General features: G+C 43.0%; 1 protein-coding gene across 2 annotated transcripts in view; it reads left to right on the forward strand.

The window, feature by feature from the left end:
* anp32b (acidic (leucine-rich) nuclear phosphoprotein 32 family, member B) overlaps window positions 1-3,349 on the forward strand; it is a 59,148-nt gene extending 55,799 nt beyond the window's left edge. For both annotated transcript variants that reach the window (XM_070886953.1, XM_070886944.1), the window contains exons 6-7: window positions 1,078-1,144; window positions 2,723-3,349. In XM_070886953.1, coding sequence (XP_070743054.1) covers window positions 1,078-1,144; window positions 2,723-2,796 — 141 coding nt within the window. In that variant the 3' untranslated portion in view covers window positions 2,797-3,349. The remainder of the gene's footprint in view (window positions 1-1,077; window positions 1,145-2,722) is intronic.
* The last annotated feature ends 10,538 nt before the right edge of the window (window positions 3,350-13,887 follow it).

Raw genomic sequence — 13,887 nt, forward strand, 5'->3', positions numbered from 1 at the left:
ACTTTTTGGGGTTGGCAGGCTGTAACTAGCGGGGTATCGCAAGGATCAGTGCTTGGGCCTCAGCTATTTACAATCTATATTAATGACTTAGATGAAGGGACTGAGTGTAACGTATCCAAGTTTGCTGATGATACAAAGTTTGGTGGGAAAGTAAGCTGTGAAGAGGATGCAATAGGCTACAGGGAGATATAGACAGATTTTCTGAGTGGGCTAGAACATGGCAAATGGAATGCAATGTGGGGAAATTGTGAAGTTATCCACTTTGGTAGGAAAAACAAAAAAGCAGAATATTTTTTGAACGGCGAGAGACTGGCAAATGTTTGCATTCAGAGGGATCTGGGTGTCCTTGTATATGAATCACAAAGTTAATATGCAGATACAGCAAGCAATTAGGAAAACAAATGATATGTTAGCTTTTGTTACAAAGAGATTAGCGTATAGAGTAAAGAAGTCATACTACAATTATACATGTCATTGATGAGGCCACACCTGAAGTACTGTGTACAGTTCTGGTTTCCTTACCTAAGGAAAGACATACTTGCCTTCGAGGGAGTGCAACAAATTCACCAGACCGGTTCCTGGAATGAGGGGATTGCCCTATGAGGAGAGATTGAGTAGACTAGGGCTTTATATTCCCTAGAGTTTAGAAGAATGAGAGATGATCTGATTGAAACATATAAAATTCTGAAGGGGCTTGACTAGGTTAATGCTGAGATGATGTTTGCCCTGGCTGGGGAATCTAGAACACTGGGTCACAATCTCAGAATAAGGGGTCGGCCATTTAGGACTGAGATGAGAAATTTCTTCACTCAAAGGATTGTGAATCTTTGGAAATTCTCTACCCTAGAGGGCTGTGGATGCTCAGTCATTGAGTATATTCAAGACAGAGGTCGATACATTTTTGGGAACAAAGAGAATTAAGGAATATGGGGATAGTGCAGAAAGTTGGAGTTGTGGTAGAAGATCAGCCATGATCTTGTTGAATGGCGGAGCAGGCTCAAGGGGCCAAATGGCCTACTCCTGCTCCTAATTCTTATCTTATGTTATGTTTTTAAAATAATGTTCTCTGTTTTGCAGGAGGTTTATGGACAAGACGGTGAGATTGATGAAGAGGAAGATGATGACGAGGAGGATGAAGATGAAGGTATTGTATTGCCTCTGTTTCTCGCTTATATGGAATGATACAGCACAGAAGGAAGCCATTTGGCCTATCGCGTCCTGTGATGGCTCTTTGAACGAGCTATTCAATTGATCTCACTCCCCTGCTCTTTTCCCATTGCCCTGGAAAATTACCCCCTTTGAATATTGATCTAATTCCCTTTTGAAAGTTACTATTAAATCTACTTCCACCACCTTTCAGGCAGTGCGTTCCAGATCACAACAGCGCGATGAGTAAAATAAAAAAAACAATTCTCATGCTGCCTCTGGTTCTTTTGCCAATTACCTTAAATCTATGATCTCTGGTTACCCACCCACCTGCCACTGGAAACAGTTTCTCCTTATTTACTGTATCAAAACACTTCATAATTTTGCACACCTCTATTTAATCTGTTTACCTTCTCTGCTCTAAGGAGAACAACCCCAGTTTCTCTAGTCTCTCTGCATAACCAAAGTCCCTCAACCCTGGTACCATTCGAATAAATCTTTGCACCCCGAAGCCTTGACATCCTTCTTAAAGTGCGGTGCTCAGAATTGGACATACTGCGCCAGCGAAGGCCTAACTTATAAACTTATAAATTTATGAAGGTTTAGCAATAATGAATTGTTAGTTGTAGCCACATTTTAGAAGGATTAATATATCGAGCAATGAAGCAGGATTATTATGGCAAAAGCAGAATGCTGAAATAAAAACAAAATTTGCTCAGCGTACACCATTCTAATCCACCTTAATCCTGTGTGGGCCCCGCAAGTTCCGGGTTTCCACATGCAATAAAGCCCAGAACTTGTGATCTGTCAAGGTACACCTTGACGATTCTATCGAACCGACTGGAAAATCACTGTCATTGGTGTACTGCCCAGCAATTGCCCATGAAACTCTTGCAGCTGCTAAAAGCATACACCAGAGTAAGGGTTAATAGAAAGCTTAATTTAAAAATGAAAAATTATGCACACTTAAAATTCATTTATGCAATATTGGCCCGGATTTAAAATGTTTAAAATTATTTTTCAATAAATGATTGTATTTGGTGTAATTAAGGGACTTTTAATTAAATTTGTAAATCAAAATGTTTATTTATTTATATTTATTAGTTATCTAAATTATTTAATTATTTGGGGATTCCATTGCATATCATTAAGCGATCCCGTTCAGAAATGACTGCAATGGAATCCTCATTTCTCATTGGAGGACCTGACTTGTGTGATCCCAGGCATGTTTCCGAATCGTCTTGTGTCCCTGGGATTTGTAGGCCTTTGTGCAGGCGTAAGCCTGCAGACCCAGGATCTAAAGTCTCCTGGCTTTGAAGCCAGGAGGTAAATTCGTAAGTGTTTTGCAGGTTGGAGGTGTACTCAGGAGATACGCCTCTGACCACAGATTCACGGCCAACATGGAGCTATAGCAGGTTTTAAGCAAGTTCAGAAGTGGGGAGGAGGGAAAAGAACAAAAGGGAAGGTCTGTGATGAAGTGGAAGGCAGGAAAGATTAAATGATAGTTGTTATGTCATGACCTTTGAGCGATACATTTGATATCTCATCGCTGAAACCATTTGCTGTCATTTTACAGATGAAGAGGAAAGCGCTAAAGGCCAGAAGAGAAAACGAGACACGGATGACGAAGGGGAGGAAGATGATGATTAAGAATCCAAGTGACCTAAAAGACTATTTAGTACTGGATGGGCTGTACTGCCCACCCCCCCCCCCCACCTCCCCGCAGCTCCCCCTTTCCCCGACCCCCTACCCCAGATTGGCGACTGTTGGGTACCTGCACAGCACTGTGGGAAAGAGCACTGAATGTCACCGAGCCAGCAGTTGCCACTGTCTTGACATTCCTTGTATTTATAAATGCAGTTAATCCATATTCCAAAACCCACATGGAGTAGTGAAACTGGGTAGAATTTGGTCCAGTGCTTTTTATGATGTTGAGGTTTCTTAGGTTTCCTGCTAAGACTATTTCCATAGCAACGAGAATGAATGAGGTGATTTGGATGGTCATGTTTGTAAATGGCTGCCTGTTACAGAGGTTATAGCATCGATCTTTATGTAAGTCAAAAGCTTTGTAAATAAAATCTTAAAATTTTGGGTTTGTTCTTCTGCATTGCAATACCATTTTGGGTGTTATTTACAAATGCAAGATGTTTCTAAACTAACAGTTTTTGGAAAGTTAATAAATGGTTTCTTTTTAAAAAAAAAAGACAGTATTCATTTTTACTATCCGTATCTGGGATTTATGTTCAGGCACGAGAAATAGCTCTCTCTGGTTTCAATTCAGTGGCGTACCTGAGTCATGCAGATGAGGGAGGGCCCAGGTTCAATCCCTGATCTGGGCAGTTAACTGACCTCAGCCAGGATGGTAAATAGTGGTGCAACAATTTGCCTCGGCACCCGTGGATGGCCAGGGTTCCCGCTTGTTGATTGTTATCCGGTGACCCCTCCCCCAAACTAAAAGTGCGCAATGAGGACAGGAGTGATGCCCAACTTGGTCGAATAGTCCCTGTCGAGACGCGTGCATGAATACTGGCCACTTGGACGAGGTACCTTGGGGTGACTGGTGTCTGTAAAACTGTACTGAGCAAGGGGTAAATGCATTTGGGAGAACAGAGAAGAGGGACAAAGAATGAGGAAAATAACACATTTCAGTAAAAATGTGCATAATGTGTGGCTGCCTGGGGATAATTGTTTTCTTGAGAAGTGATCTCTAAGCATCTCCATACTACTGCCCAAAATGCGACACAGTTACCGTAGAAATATCTGAATTAACCTGCTGTTATTTACAGGAGACAAGTAAGTATTCTATGATAAATGGATTCTTCACAAGTGCAAGGTAAGTCATTTGACTGGTAAATCCTGGGAATACCGGACCTGTTGAAACTCATCCCAGAGGGCTGCTACTTCTGTAAAAGCCCTACCCACCCTCAGTAACAACGTTTGGTATTTTCAGTTGCCATGCATGCACATTAATGCTGTTCCTACTAGCTGAGGTATGTTTTCCTCTCGATATTGTCTCTGATTTTTAAAAAATCTGTAGAGTTCATAATTGGATTTTATTGAATGTGCCCTGGACTTATTGCTTGCATTCATGAGGTGCAATTCGATTCGCTCCAGTTCCCAGCTTCAAAGCGTCGTTCACTGCTGGAAGATATTTCAGTGGATCGCTCCCAATGCTGCTGTCCCATCATTATTCTGCTTTATGCAGTTCTATCACTGCTCCAAAATATCCATTTCCCAGCCTAGTTGATGCAGAAGATTCAACATAACCAGCTGAACCTCATGTAGACCAACTTACCAGGGTGCACTCTGTGAAGGCCAAGTGTCCAGTAATTCGTCCTACTTGGAACTTGTCACATGCACCAGTTATTGCCGTCTTAAGCCTGTGCAGACCTGTGCTTGTGAAACTCCCAGCACCTTCAGGGAGTAACCTTACTATGTGATACTGATGGTCTGTCTTGGCATTGAGGAAGGAACATAGAGTGCAACTTGCAACGACCTCGCATGCATAAACAACCTTTGATAAACTTGTGTTGTACAGAGACACCCGATATCCAAAGTATGTTGAGGCTCTCTAATTTGGTAAGAAACTACAGACAAAGTAAAGCATGTTTTTACCAAATTAAAGCAGAAAGCACCAGTACCCTCCTAAATTTAACATAACTCTGACATATACCTGTAGGTTGCAATTCACACTGGTCAGAACATTTTTATTCTTGGCCTCCGGAATTTCCTTGGATCCTATTTGCCTTGGAACGTAAATACTACAAGAAAGACTTGCATTTATATAGCGTCTTTCATGACCTGTGGACATCCCAAAGCGTTTTGCAGCCAATGAAGTAATTTTTGAAGTATAGTCACTTTTGTAATGTAGGAAAAGTGGGAGCCAATTTGCACAGCAAGCTCCCACAAACCGCAATGTGATAATGACCACATAATCTGTTTTTGTTATGTTGATTGAGGGATAAATATTGGCCTGGGACACCGGGAAGAACTTTCTCGCTGCTCTTGGAATAGTGCCAGGGGATCTTTTACGTCCACCTGAGGGGGCAGACAGGGCCTCGGTTTAAAGTATCATCCGAAAGACGGCAACTCCGAAAGTACAGCGCTCCCTCAGTACTGCACTGGAGTGAGAAATATCGATTTCTACCATATGCCAAGAATAACTTTCCAAAACTTTTCAGACAAAAACAAATAGTAAATAAGGATGACCGAACAATGCTATTTTACGATGATACTCTGTATCAGAACACACAATTAAACGGTTGACACCTATAGAATACAAGAAATAGGAGCAGGAGTAGGACATTTGACCCCCCACCGAGCCTGCTCCGCCAGTTAAAAGATCATGGCTGATCTGGTCATGGACTCGGTTCCACTTCCCTGCCCGCTCCCCATAACCCTTATCACTCAAAAAAATTTGTCTGTCTCCACCTTAAATATATTCAATGACCCAGCCTTCACAGTTCTCTGGGTCAGAGAATTCCATAGATTTACAACCCTTTGAGAGAAGAAATTCCTCCTCATCTCAGTTTTAAGTATGCGGCCCCTTATTCTGAGACTATGTCCCCGAGTTTTAATTTCCCCTATGAGTGGAAATATCCTCTTTGCATCCAACTTGTCGAGCCCTCTCATTATCTTGTATGTTTCAATAAGATCACCTCTCATTCATCTGAACTCCAATGATTATAGTCCCAATCTACTCAATCTACCTTCATAAGTCAACTCCCTCATCTCCGGAATTAACCTAGTGAACCTTTTCTGAACAGCCTCCAATGCAAGTATATCCTTCCTTAAATACAGAGACCAAAACTGCATGCAGTACCCCAGGTGTGGCCTCACCAATACCCTGTCCAGTTGTAGCAGGACTTCTCTGCTTTTATACTCTATTCCCCCTTGCAATGAAGGCCAATATTCCATTTGCCTTCCTGATTACTTGCTGTACCTGCATACTAACTTTTTGTGTTTCATGTACAAGGACCCCCAGGTCTCTCTGTACTGCAGCACTTTGCAATTATTCTCCATTTAAATTATAATTTGCTTTTCTATTATTTCTGCCAAAGTGGATAACCACCTTTTCCCACATTATACTCCATCTGCCAAGTGTTTACCCACTCACTTAACCTGTCTATATCCCTTTGCAGATTTTGTGTCGTCCTCACAATTTGCTTTCCCATCCATCTTTGTATCATCAGCAACTTGGCTACATTACACTCGGCCCCTTCATCCAAGTCATTAATATAAATTGTAAATAGTTGAGGCCCCTGCACCGATCCCTGCGGCACCCTACTAGTTACTGTTTGCCAACTGGAAAATGACCCATTTATCCCAACTTTTTGTTTTCTGTTACTTGGCCAATCATCAATCCATGCTAATATATTACCCACAACCCCGTGAACTTTTATCTTGTGCAGTAACCTTTTATGTGGCATCTTATCAACTGCCTTCTGGAAATCCAAATACACTACATCCACTGGTTCCCCCTTCTCCACCCTGCTCATTACATCCTCAAAGAACTCCAGAAAATTTGTCAAACATGATTTCCTGTTCATAAAATCATGCTGACTCTGTTTGAATTATGCTTTTCCAAATGTCGTCTACTGCTTCCTTAATAATGGACTCCAGTATTTTCCCAACGACAGATGTTAGGCTAACCGGTCTATAGTTACCTGCTTTCTGTCTGCCTCTTTTAAATCGGGGCGTTACATTTGCAGTTTTCCAATCCGCCGAGACCTCCCCAGAATCCAGGGAATTTTGGTAGATTACAACCAAGGCAGTCACTATCTCTGCAGACCCTAGGATTCAAGCCATCAGGCTCAGTGGACTTCTCCGCCTTTCGTCCCATTATTTTACTGAGTCCTACTTCTTTAGTGATAGTGATTGTCCCTCCCTCCCTATAGCCCCTTGATTATGCCCTAGTGGAATGTTTTTAGTGTCTTCTACTCTGAAGATCGATACAAAATATTTGTTCAAAGTCTGCCATTTCCCTGTTCCCCATTAATCAATTCTCCAGTCTCATCCTCTAGGGGATCAACATTTACTTCAGCCACTCTTTTTTCCTTTTTATGTACCCACAGAAACTCTTACTATCTGTTTTTATATTTCGTGCTAGTTTCATAATCTACCTTCTTTATTTTTTTAGTCATTCTTTGCTGTCTTTTAGAAGTTTCCCAATTCTCTGGCCTCCCATTAGTCTTGGCCACATTGTATGCCCTTGTTTTGCCCAGACATTTAGAGACCGCATGGATGAACTACAACAATTGTACATCCCTGTCTGGCGTAAAAATAAAAAAGGGAAGGTGGCTCAAGGGAAACCAGGGATAGTATTAAAGCCAAGGAAGTGGCATACAAATTGGCCAGAAATAGCAGCGAGCCCGGGGACTGGGAGAAATTTAGAACTCAGCAGAGGAGGACGAAGGGTTTGATTAGGGCAGGGAAAATAAAGTACGAGAGGAATCGTGCAAGGAACATTACAATGGACTGCAAAAGCTTCTATAGATATGTAAAGAGAAAAAGGTTAGTAAAGGCAAACGTAGGTCCCCTGCAGTCAGAATCCGGGGAAGTCATAACGGAACAAAGAAATGGCAGACCAATTGAACAAGTACTTTGGTTCGGTATTCACTAAGGAGAACACAAATAACCTTACGGATATAAAGGGGTTCAGAGGGTATAATAAGAAGGAGGAACTGAGGGAAATCCTTATTAGTCGGGAAATTGTGTTGGGGAAATTGATGGGACTGAAGGCCGATAAATCCCCAGGACCTGATCGTCTGCATCCCAGAGTACTCAAGAAGGTTGCCTTGGAAATAGCGGATGGATTGACAGTCATTTTCCAACATTCCATTGACTCTGGATCAGTTCCTATGGAGTGGAGGGTAGTCAATGTAACCCCACTTTTTAAAAAAAGGAGGGTGAGAGAGAAAACGGAATTATAGACCGGTCAGCCTGACATCGGTAGTGGGTAAAATGGAATCAATTATTAAGGATGTCATAGCAGCGCATTTGGAAAGAGGTGACATGATAGGTCCAAGTCAGCATGGATTTGTGAAAGGGAAATCATGCTTGACAAATCTTCTGGAATTTTTTGAGGATGTTTCCAGTAGAGTGGACAAGGGAGAACCAGTTGATGTGGTATATTTGGACTTTCAGAAGGCTTTCGACAAGGTCCCACACAAGAGATTAATGTGCATAGTTAAAGCACATGGGATTGGGGGTAGTGTGCTGAAGTGGATTGAGAACTGGTTGTCAGACAAGAAGCAAAGAGTAGGAGTAAATGGGGACTTTTCCGAATGGCAGGCAGTGACTAGTGCGGTACCGCAAGGTTCTGTGCTGGGGCCCCAGCTGTTTACATTGTACATTAATGATTTAGACGAGGGGATTAAATGTATCTCCAAATTTGCGGATGACACTAAGTTGGGTGGCAGTGTGAGCTGCAAGGAGGATGCTATGAGGCTGCAGAGTGACTTGGATAGGTTAGGTGAGTGGGCAAATGCATGGCAGATGAAGTATAATGTGGTTAAATGTGAGGTTATCCACTTTGGTGGTAAAAACAGAGAGACAGACTATTATCTGAATGGTGACAGATTAGGAAAAGGGGAGGTACAACGAGACCTGGGTATCATTGTATATCAGTCATTGAAGGTTGGCATGCAGGTACAGCAAGCGGTTAAGAAAGTAAATGGCATGTCGGCCTTCATAGCGAGGGGATTTGAGTACAGGGGCAGGGAGGTGTTACTACAGTTGTTTACAGGGCCTTGGTGAGGCCAAACCTGGAGTATTGTGTACAGTTTTGGTCTCTTAACTTGAGGAAGGACATTCTTGCTATTGAGGGAGTGCAGCGAAGGTTCACCAGACTGATTCTCGGGATGGCGGGATTGACATATCAAGAAAGACTGGATTAACTGGGCTTGTATTCACTGGAGTTCAGACGAATGAGAGGGGATCTCATAGAAACGTTTAAAATTCTGACGGGTTTAGACAGGGTAGTTGCAGGAAGAATGTTCCCAATGTTGGGGAAGTCCAGAACCAGGGGTCACAGTCTAAGGATAAGGGGTAAGCCATTTAGGACCGAGATGAGGAGAAACTTCTTCACCCAGAGAGTGGTGAACCTGTGGAATTCTCTACCACAGAAAGTTATTGAGGCCAATTCACTAAATATATTCAAAAAGGAGTTAGATGTAGTCCTTACTACTCGGGGGATCAAGGGATATGGTGAGAAGGCAGGAATGGGGTACTGAAGTTGCATGTTCAGCCATGAACTCATTGAATGGCGGTGCAGGCTCGAAGGGCCAAATGGCCTACTCCTGCACCTACTTCCTATGTTTCTATGTTTTCAATTTGATACCATCCCTTATTTCCTTAATTAGCCACGGATGGTTACCTCATACAGCCTTTCCTTCTCATTGGGATATATTTTTGTTGAGAGTTATGAAATATCTCCTTAAATGTCTGCCACTGCTCATCAATCGTCCCACTCTTCAATCTATTTTCCCGGTCCACTTTAGCCAACTCTGCCTTCATATCTTTGTAGTCTGCTTTATTTAAGCTGAGGACACTGGTTAGAGATCCAACTTTCTCACCCTCCAAGTGAATTTGAAATTCAACCATGTTATGGTCACTCATTCCTAGAGAATCCTTTACTAGGAGATCGTTTATTAATCCTGTCTCATTACACAGTACCAGATCTAAGATAGCCTGCTCCCTGGTAGGTTCCGCAATATACTGTTGAAGGAAACTATCCCGGATACACACTATGAACTCTTCCTCGCAGCTACCCTGGTCAATTTGCTTTGTCCATCAATATGAAGGGTAAAATTGCCCATGATTATTGCTGTTCCTTTTTTACAAGCCTCCATTATTTCTTGGTTTATACTCCGTCCAACAGTGTAGCTATGGTTAGGGAGCCTATAGACTTCGCCCACCATTGACTTTCTCCTTATTATTCCTTATCTCCACCCAAACTGATTCAACATCTTGATCTTCTGAGCCAATATCATTTCTCACTAACTCACTGATCTCATCCTTTATTAACAGAGCTACCCCATCTCCTTTTCCTTTTTGTCTATCCTTCCGAATTGTCAAATACTCCCAAATATTTAGTTCCCAGTCTTGGTCACCTTGCAACCACATCTCTGTAATGGCTATCAGATCATACCCATTTGTATCTATTTGTGCCGTCAACTCATCTATTTTGTTACAAATGCTGCGTACGTTCAGATAAAGAGCTTTTAAATTTGTTTTTTTTACCATTTTTTTCCTGCTTTGACCCCACTTTCTGATTCATCTTTGTTTATACATTCTGTCCCTTCCTGGCACACTCTGGTTTTCATTTCCCCCAGTGCTACCCTGCTCTATTGCCTTCTCCTTATTCTTTGACTTTTTTTAATTGAGCTCATCTGAACCTCCACTTCGCCCCCCCCCCCCCCCCCCCCGCACTACTAATTAGTTGAAAACCCTCTCTACGGCCCTAGTTATTTGATTCGCCAGGACCCTAGTCCCAGCATGGTCTGAGTGGAGTCAGTCACAACGGAACAGCTCCTTCTTACCCCAGTACTGGTGCCAGTGTCCCATGAACCAAAACCCATTTCTCCCACACCAGTCTTTGAGCCACGTGTTTAACTCTCATCATATTTGCCCTATGCAAATTTGCTCGTGGCTCAGATAGTAATCTGGAAATTATTACCTTTGTGGTTCTGCTTTTTAATTTGGCCTCTAACTGCTCATACTCCCTCAGCAGAACCTCTTTCTTTGTCGTACCTATGTTGTTGGTACTCACATGGACCACGACAACTGGATCTTCCCCCTCCCACTCCTGAGTTCCTTTCCAGTCCAGAGGACATGTCCTTAACCCTGGCGCCGGGTAGGCAACACAGCCTTCGGGACTCACGCTCTCGGCTGCAGAGAACCTTATCTATCCCCCTAATGATACTATCTCCTACCACTGCAATGTTTCTTTTTACTTCCCCTGCTTGAATGGCCCCCTGTACAATGGTGCTGTGGTCGGTTTGCTCATCCTCCCTGCTGTACCTGCTCTTGTCCACACAGGGATGTAAAAGCCTGGAACCTGTTGGAGGAGCCTCAGCCCTTGCTCTTGTCCATCACTCGATCCGGAGTTACCATACCTTCCTCACTCAGTCACACCCTCCTGTCCCTCACCATGGACCAAGTGTGATTTAATTAAACTAAGGAGTGTGATTGCCTCCTGGAACACAGCGTCCAGGTAACCTCCCCCCCCGCCCCTCCGGCTCCGTGATGTGTCGCAGTGTCTGAAGCTCGGACTCCAGCTCATCAACACGGAGCCGAAGTTCCTTGAGCTGCAGACACTTGCTGCAGATGTGGTTGCCGTGGACCTCACTGGGGTCAACCAGCTCCCACATGCAACAGCAGAAACACATCGCTGTCCTGCCATCTCTAATGTATTTAGTTAATTAAGTTTTCAAGTTTTGTTTTTAATTCCAGATCTTACTTCAAACCAATGCCCCAGAAAAGAGAAAAACTCGCCAACCAATCACTTCCCTTCTTTCCAGTGACGTCGCACTTTGATTTTTATTTTTGTTCTTTTTACTTCTTGTCTTCAGGTGAGTTGGTGCTATTTGGGCTGCTCCTCTCGTGCTCTCTTACAGGCTGCAGCTGGGCTGCTCCTCTCACGCTCTTTTGTGGTCTGCCGTTGGAGTTCGATCTCACGTTTTTGAAAAGATAATATTTTCTGATGGCCATAGTCCTGGATGAGGGGCATCAAGGAGTATTCAACATTCAGGATGGATAGACAGAAAGGAAAAGGAGGTGGAGTAGCATTGCTGGTTAAGGAAGAAATTAATGCAATAGTAAGGAAGGACATTAACTTGGACGATGTGGAATCTGTATGGGTAGAGCTGCGGAATACCAAAGGGCAGAAAACGCTAGTGGAGTTGTGTACAGACCACCAAACAGTAGTAGTGAGGTTGGGGACAGCATCAAACAAGAAATTAGGGATGCGTGCAATAAAGGTACAGCAGTTATCATGGGCGACTTTAATCTACATTATAAATTGGGCGAACCAAACTGGGAGCAGTATGGTGGAGGAGGATTTCCTGGATTGCATTAGGGATGGTTTTCCAGACCAATATGTCGAAGAACCAACTAGAGCGCTGGCTATCCTACACTGGATGATGTGTAACGAGAAAGGACTAATTAGCAATCCTGTTGTGCGAGGCCCTTTGGGGAAGAGTGACCATAATATGGTAGAATTCTTTATTAAGATGGAGAATGACAGTGTTAATTCAGAGACTAGGATCCTGAACTTAAGGATGGTATGAGATGTGAATTGGCTAGAATAGACTGGCGAATGATTCTTAAAGGGTTGACAGTGGATAGGCAATGGCAAACATTTAAAGATCACATGGATGAACTTCAACAATTGTACATCCCTGTCTGGAATAAAAATAAAATGGGGAAGGTGGCTCAACCATGGCTAACAAGGGAGATTAAGGATAGTGTTAAATCCAAGGAAGAGGCATATAAATTGGCCAGAAAAAGCAGTAAACCTGAGGACTGGGAGAAATTTAGAATTCAGCAGAGGAGGACAAAGGGTTTAATTAGGAGGGGGAAAATAGAGTAAGAGAGGAAGCTTGCTGGGAACATAAAAACTGACTGCAAAAGCTTCTATAGATATGTGAAGAGAAAAAGATTAGTGAAGACAAACGTAGGTCCCTTGCAGTCAGAAGCAGGTGTGTTTATAATGGGGAACAAAGAAATGGCAGACCAATTGAACAAATACTTTGGTTCTGTCTTCACAAAGGAAGATACAAATAAACTTCCGGAAATACTAGGGGACCGAGGGTCTAGCGAGAAGGAGGAACTGAAGGAAATCCTTATTAGTCAGGAAATTGTGTTAGGGAAATTGATCGGATTGAATCCCCAGGGCCTGATTGTCTGCATCCCAGAGTACTTAAGGAAGTGGCCCTAGAAATAGTGGATGCATTGGTGATCATTTTCCAACAGTCTATCGACTCTGGATCAGTTCCTATGGACTGGAGGGTAGCTAATTTAACACCACTTTTTGAAAAAGGAGGGAGAGAGAAAACGGGGAATTATAGACCGGTTAGCCTGACATCAGTAGTGGGGAAAATGTTGGAATCAATTATTTAAAGATGAAATAGTAGCGCATTTGGAAAGCAGTGCCGGGATCGGTCCAAGTCAGCATGGATTTATGAAAGGGCAATCATGCTTGACAAATCTTCTCGAATTTTTTGAGGATGTAACTAGTAGAGTAGAAAAGGGAGAACCAATGGATTTGGTGTATTTGGACTTTCAAAAGGCTTTTGACAAGGTCCCACACAAGAGATTTGTGTGCAAAGTTAAAGCACATGGTATTGGGGGTAATGTATTGACGTGGATAGAGAACTGGTTGGCAGACCGGAAGCAGAGAGTCACGATAAACGGGTCCTTTTCAGAATGGCAGGCAGTGACTAGTTGGGTGCCGCAGGGCTCAGTGCTGGGTACCCCAGCTATTTACAATATACATCAATACATCTCCAAGTTTGCAGATGACACTAAGCTGGGTGGTGGTGTGAGCTGCGAGGAAAATGCTAAGAGGCTGCAGGGTGACTTGGACAGGTTAGATGAGTGGGCAAATGCATGGCAGATGCAGTATAATGTGGATAAATGTGAGGTTATCCACTTTGGTGGCAAAAACATGAAGGCAGAATATTATCTGAATGGTGGCAGATTAGGAAAAGGGGAGGTGCATTGAGACCTGGATGTCAT

The sequence above is a fragment of the Pristiophorus japonicus genome, chromosome 1 (assembly GCF_044704955.1).
Source record: "Pristiophorus japonicus isolate sPriJap1 chromosome 1, sPriJap1.hap1, whole genome shotgun sequence".
NCBI lineage: Eukaryota > Metazoa > Chordata > Chondrichthyes > Pristiophoridae > Pristiophorus > Pristiophorus japonicus.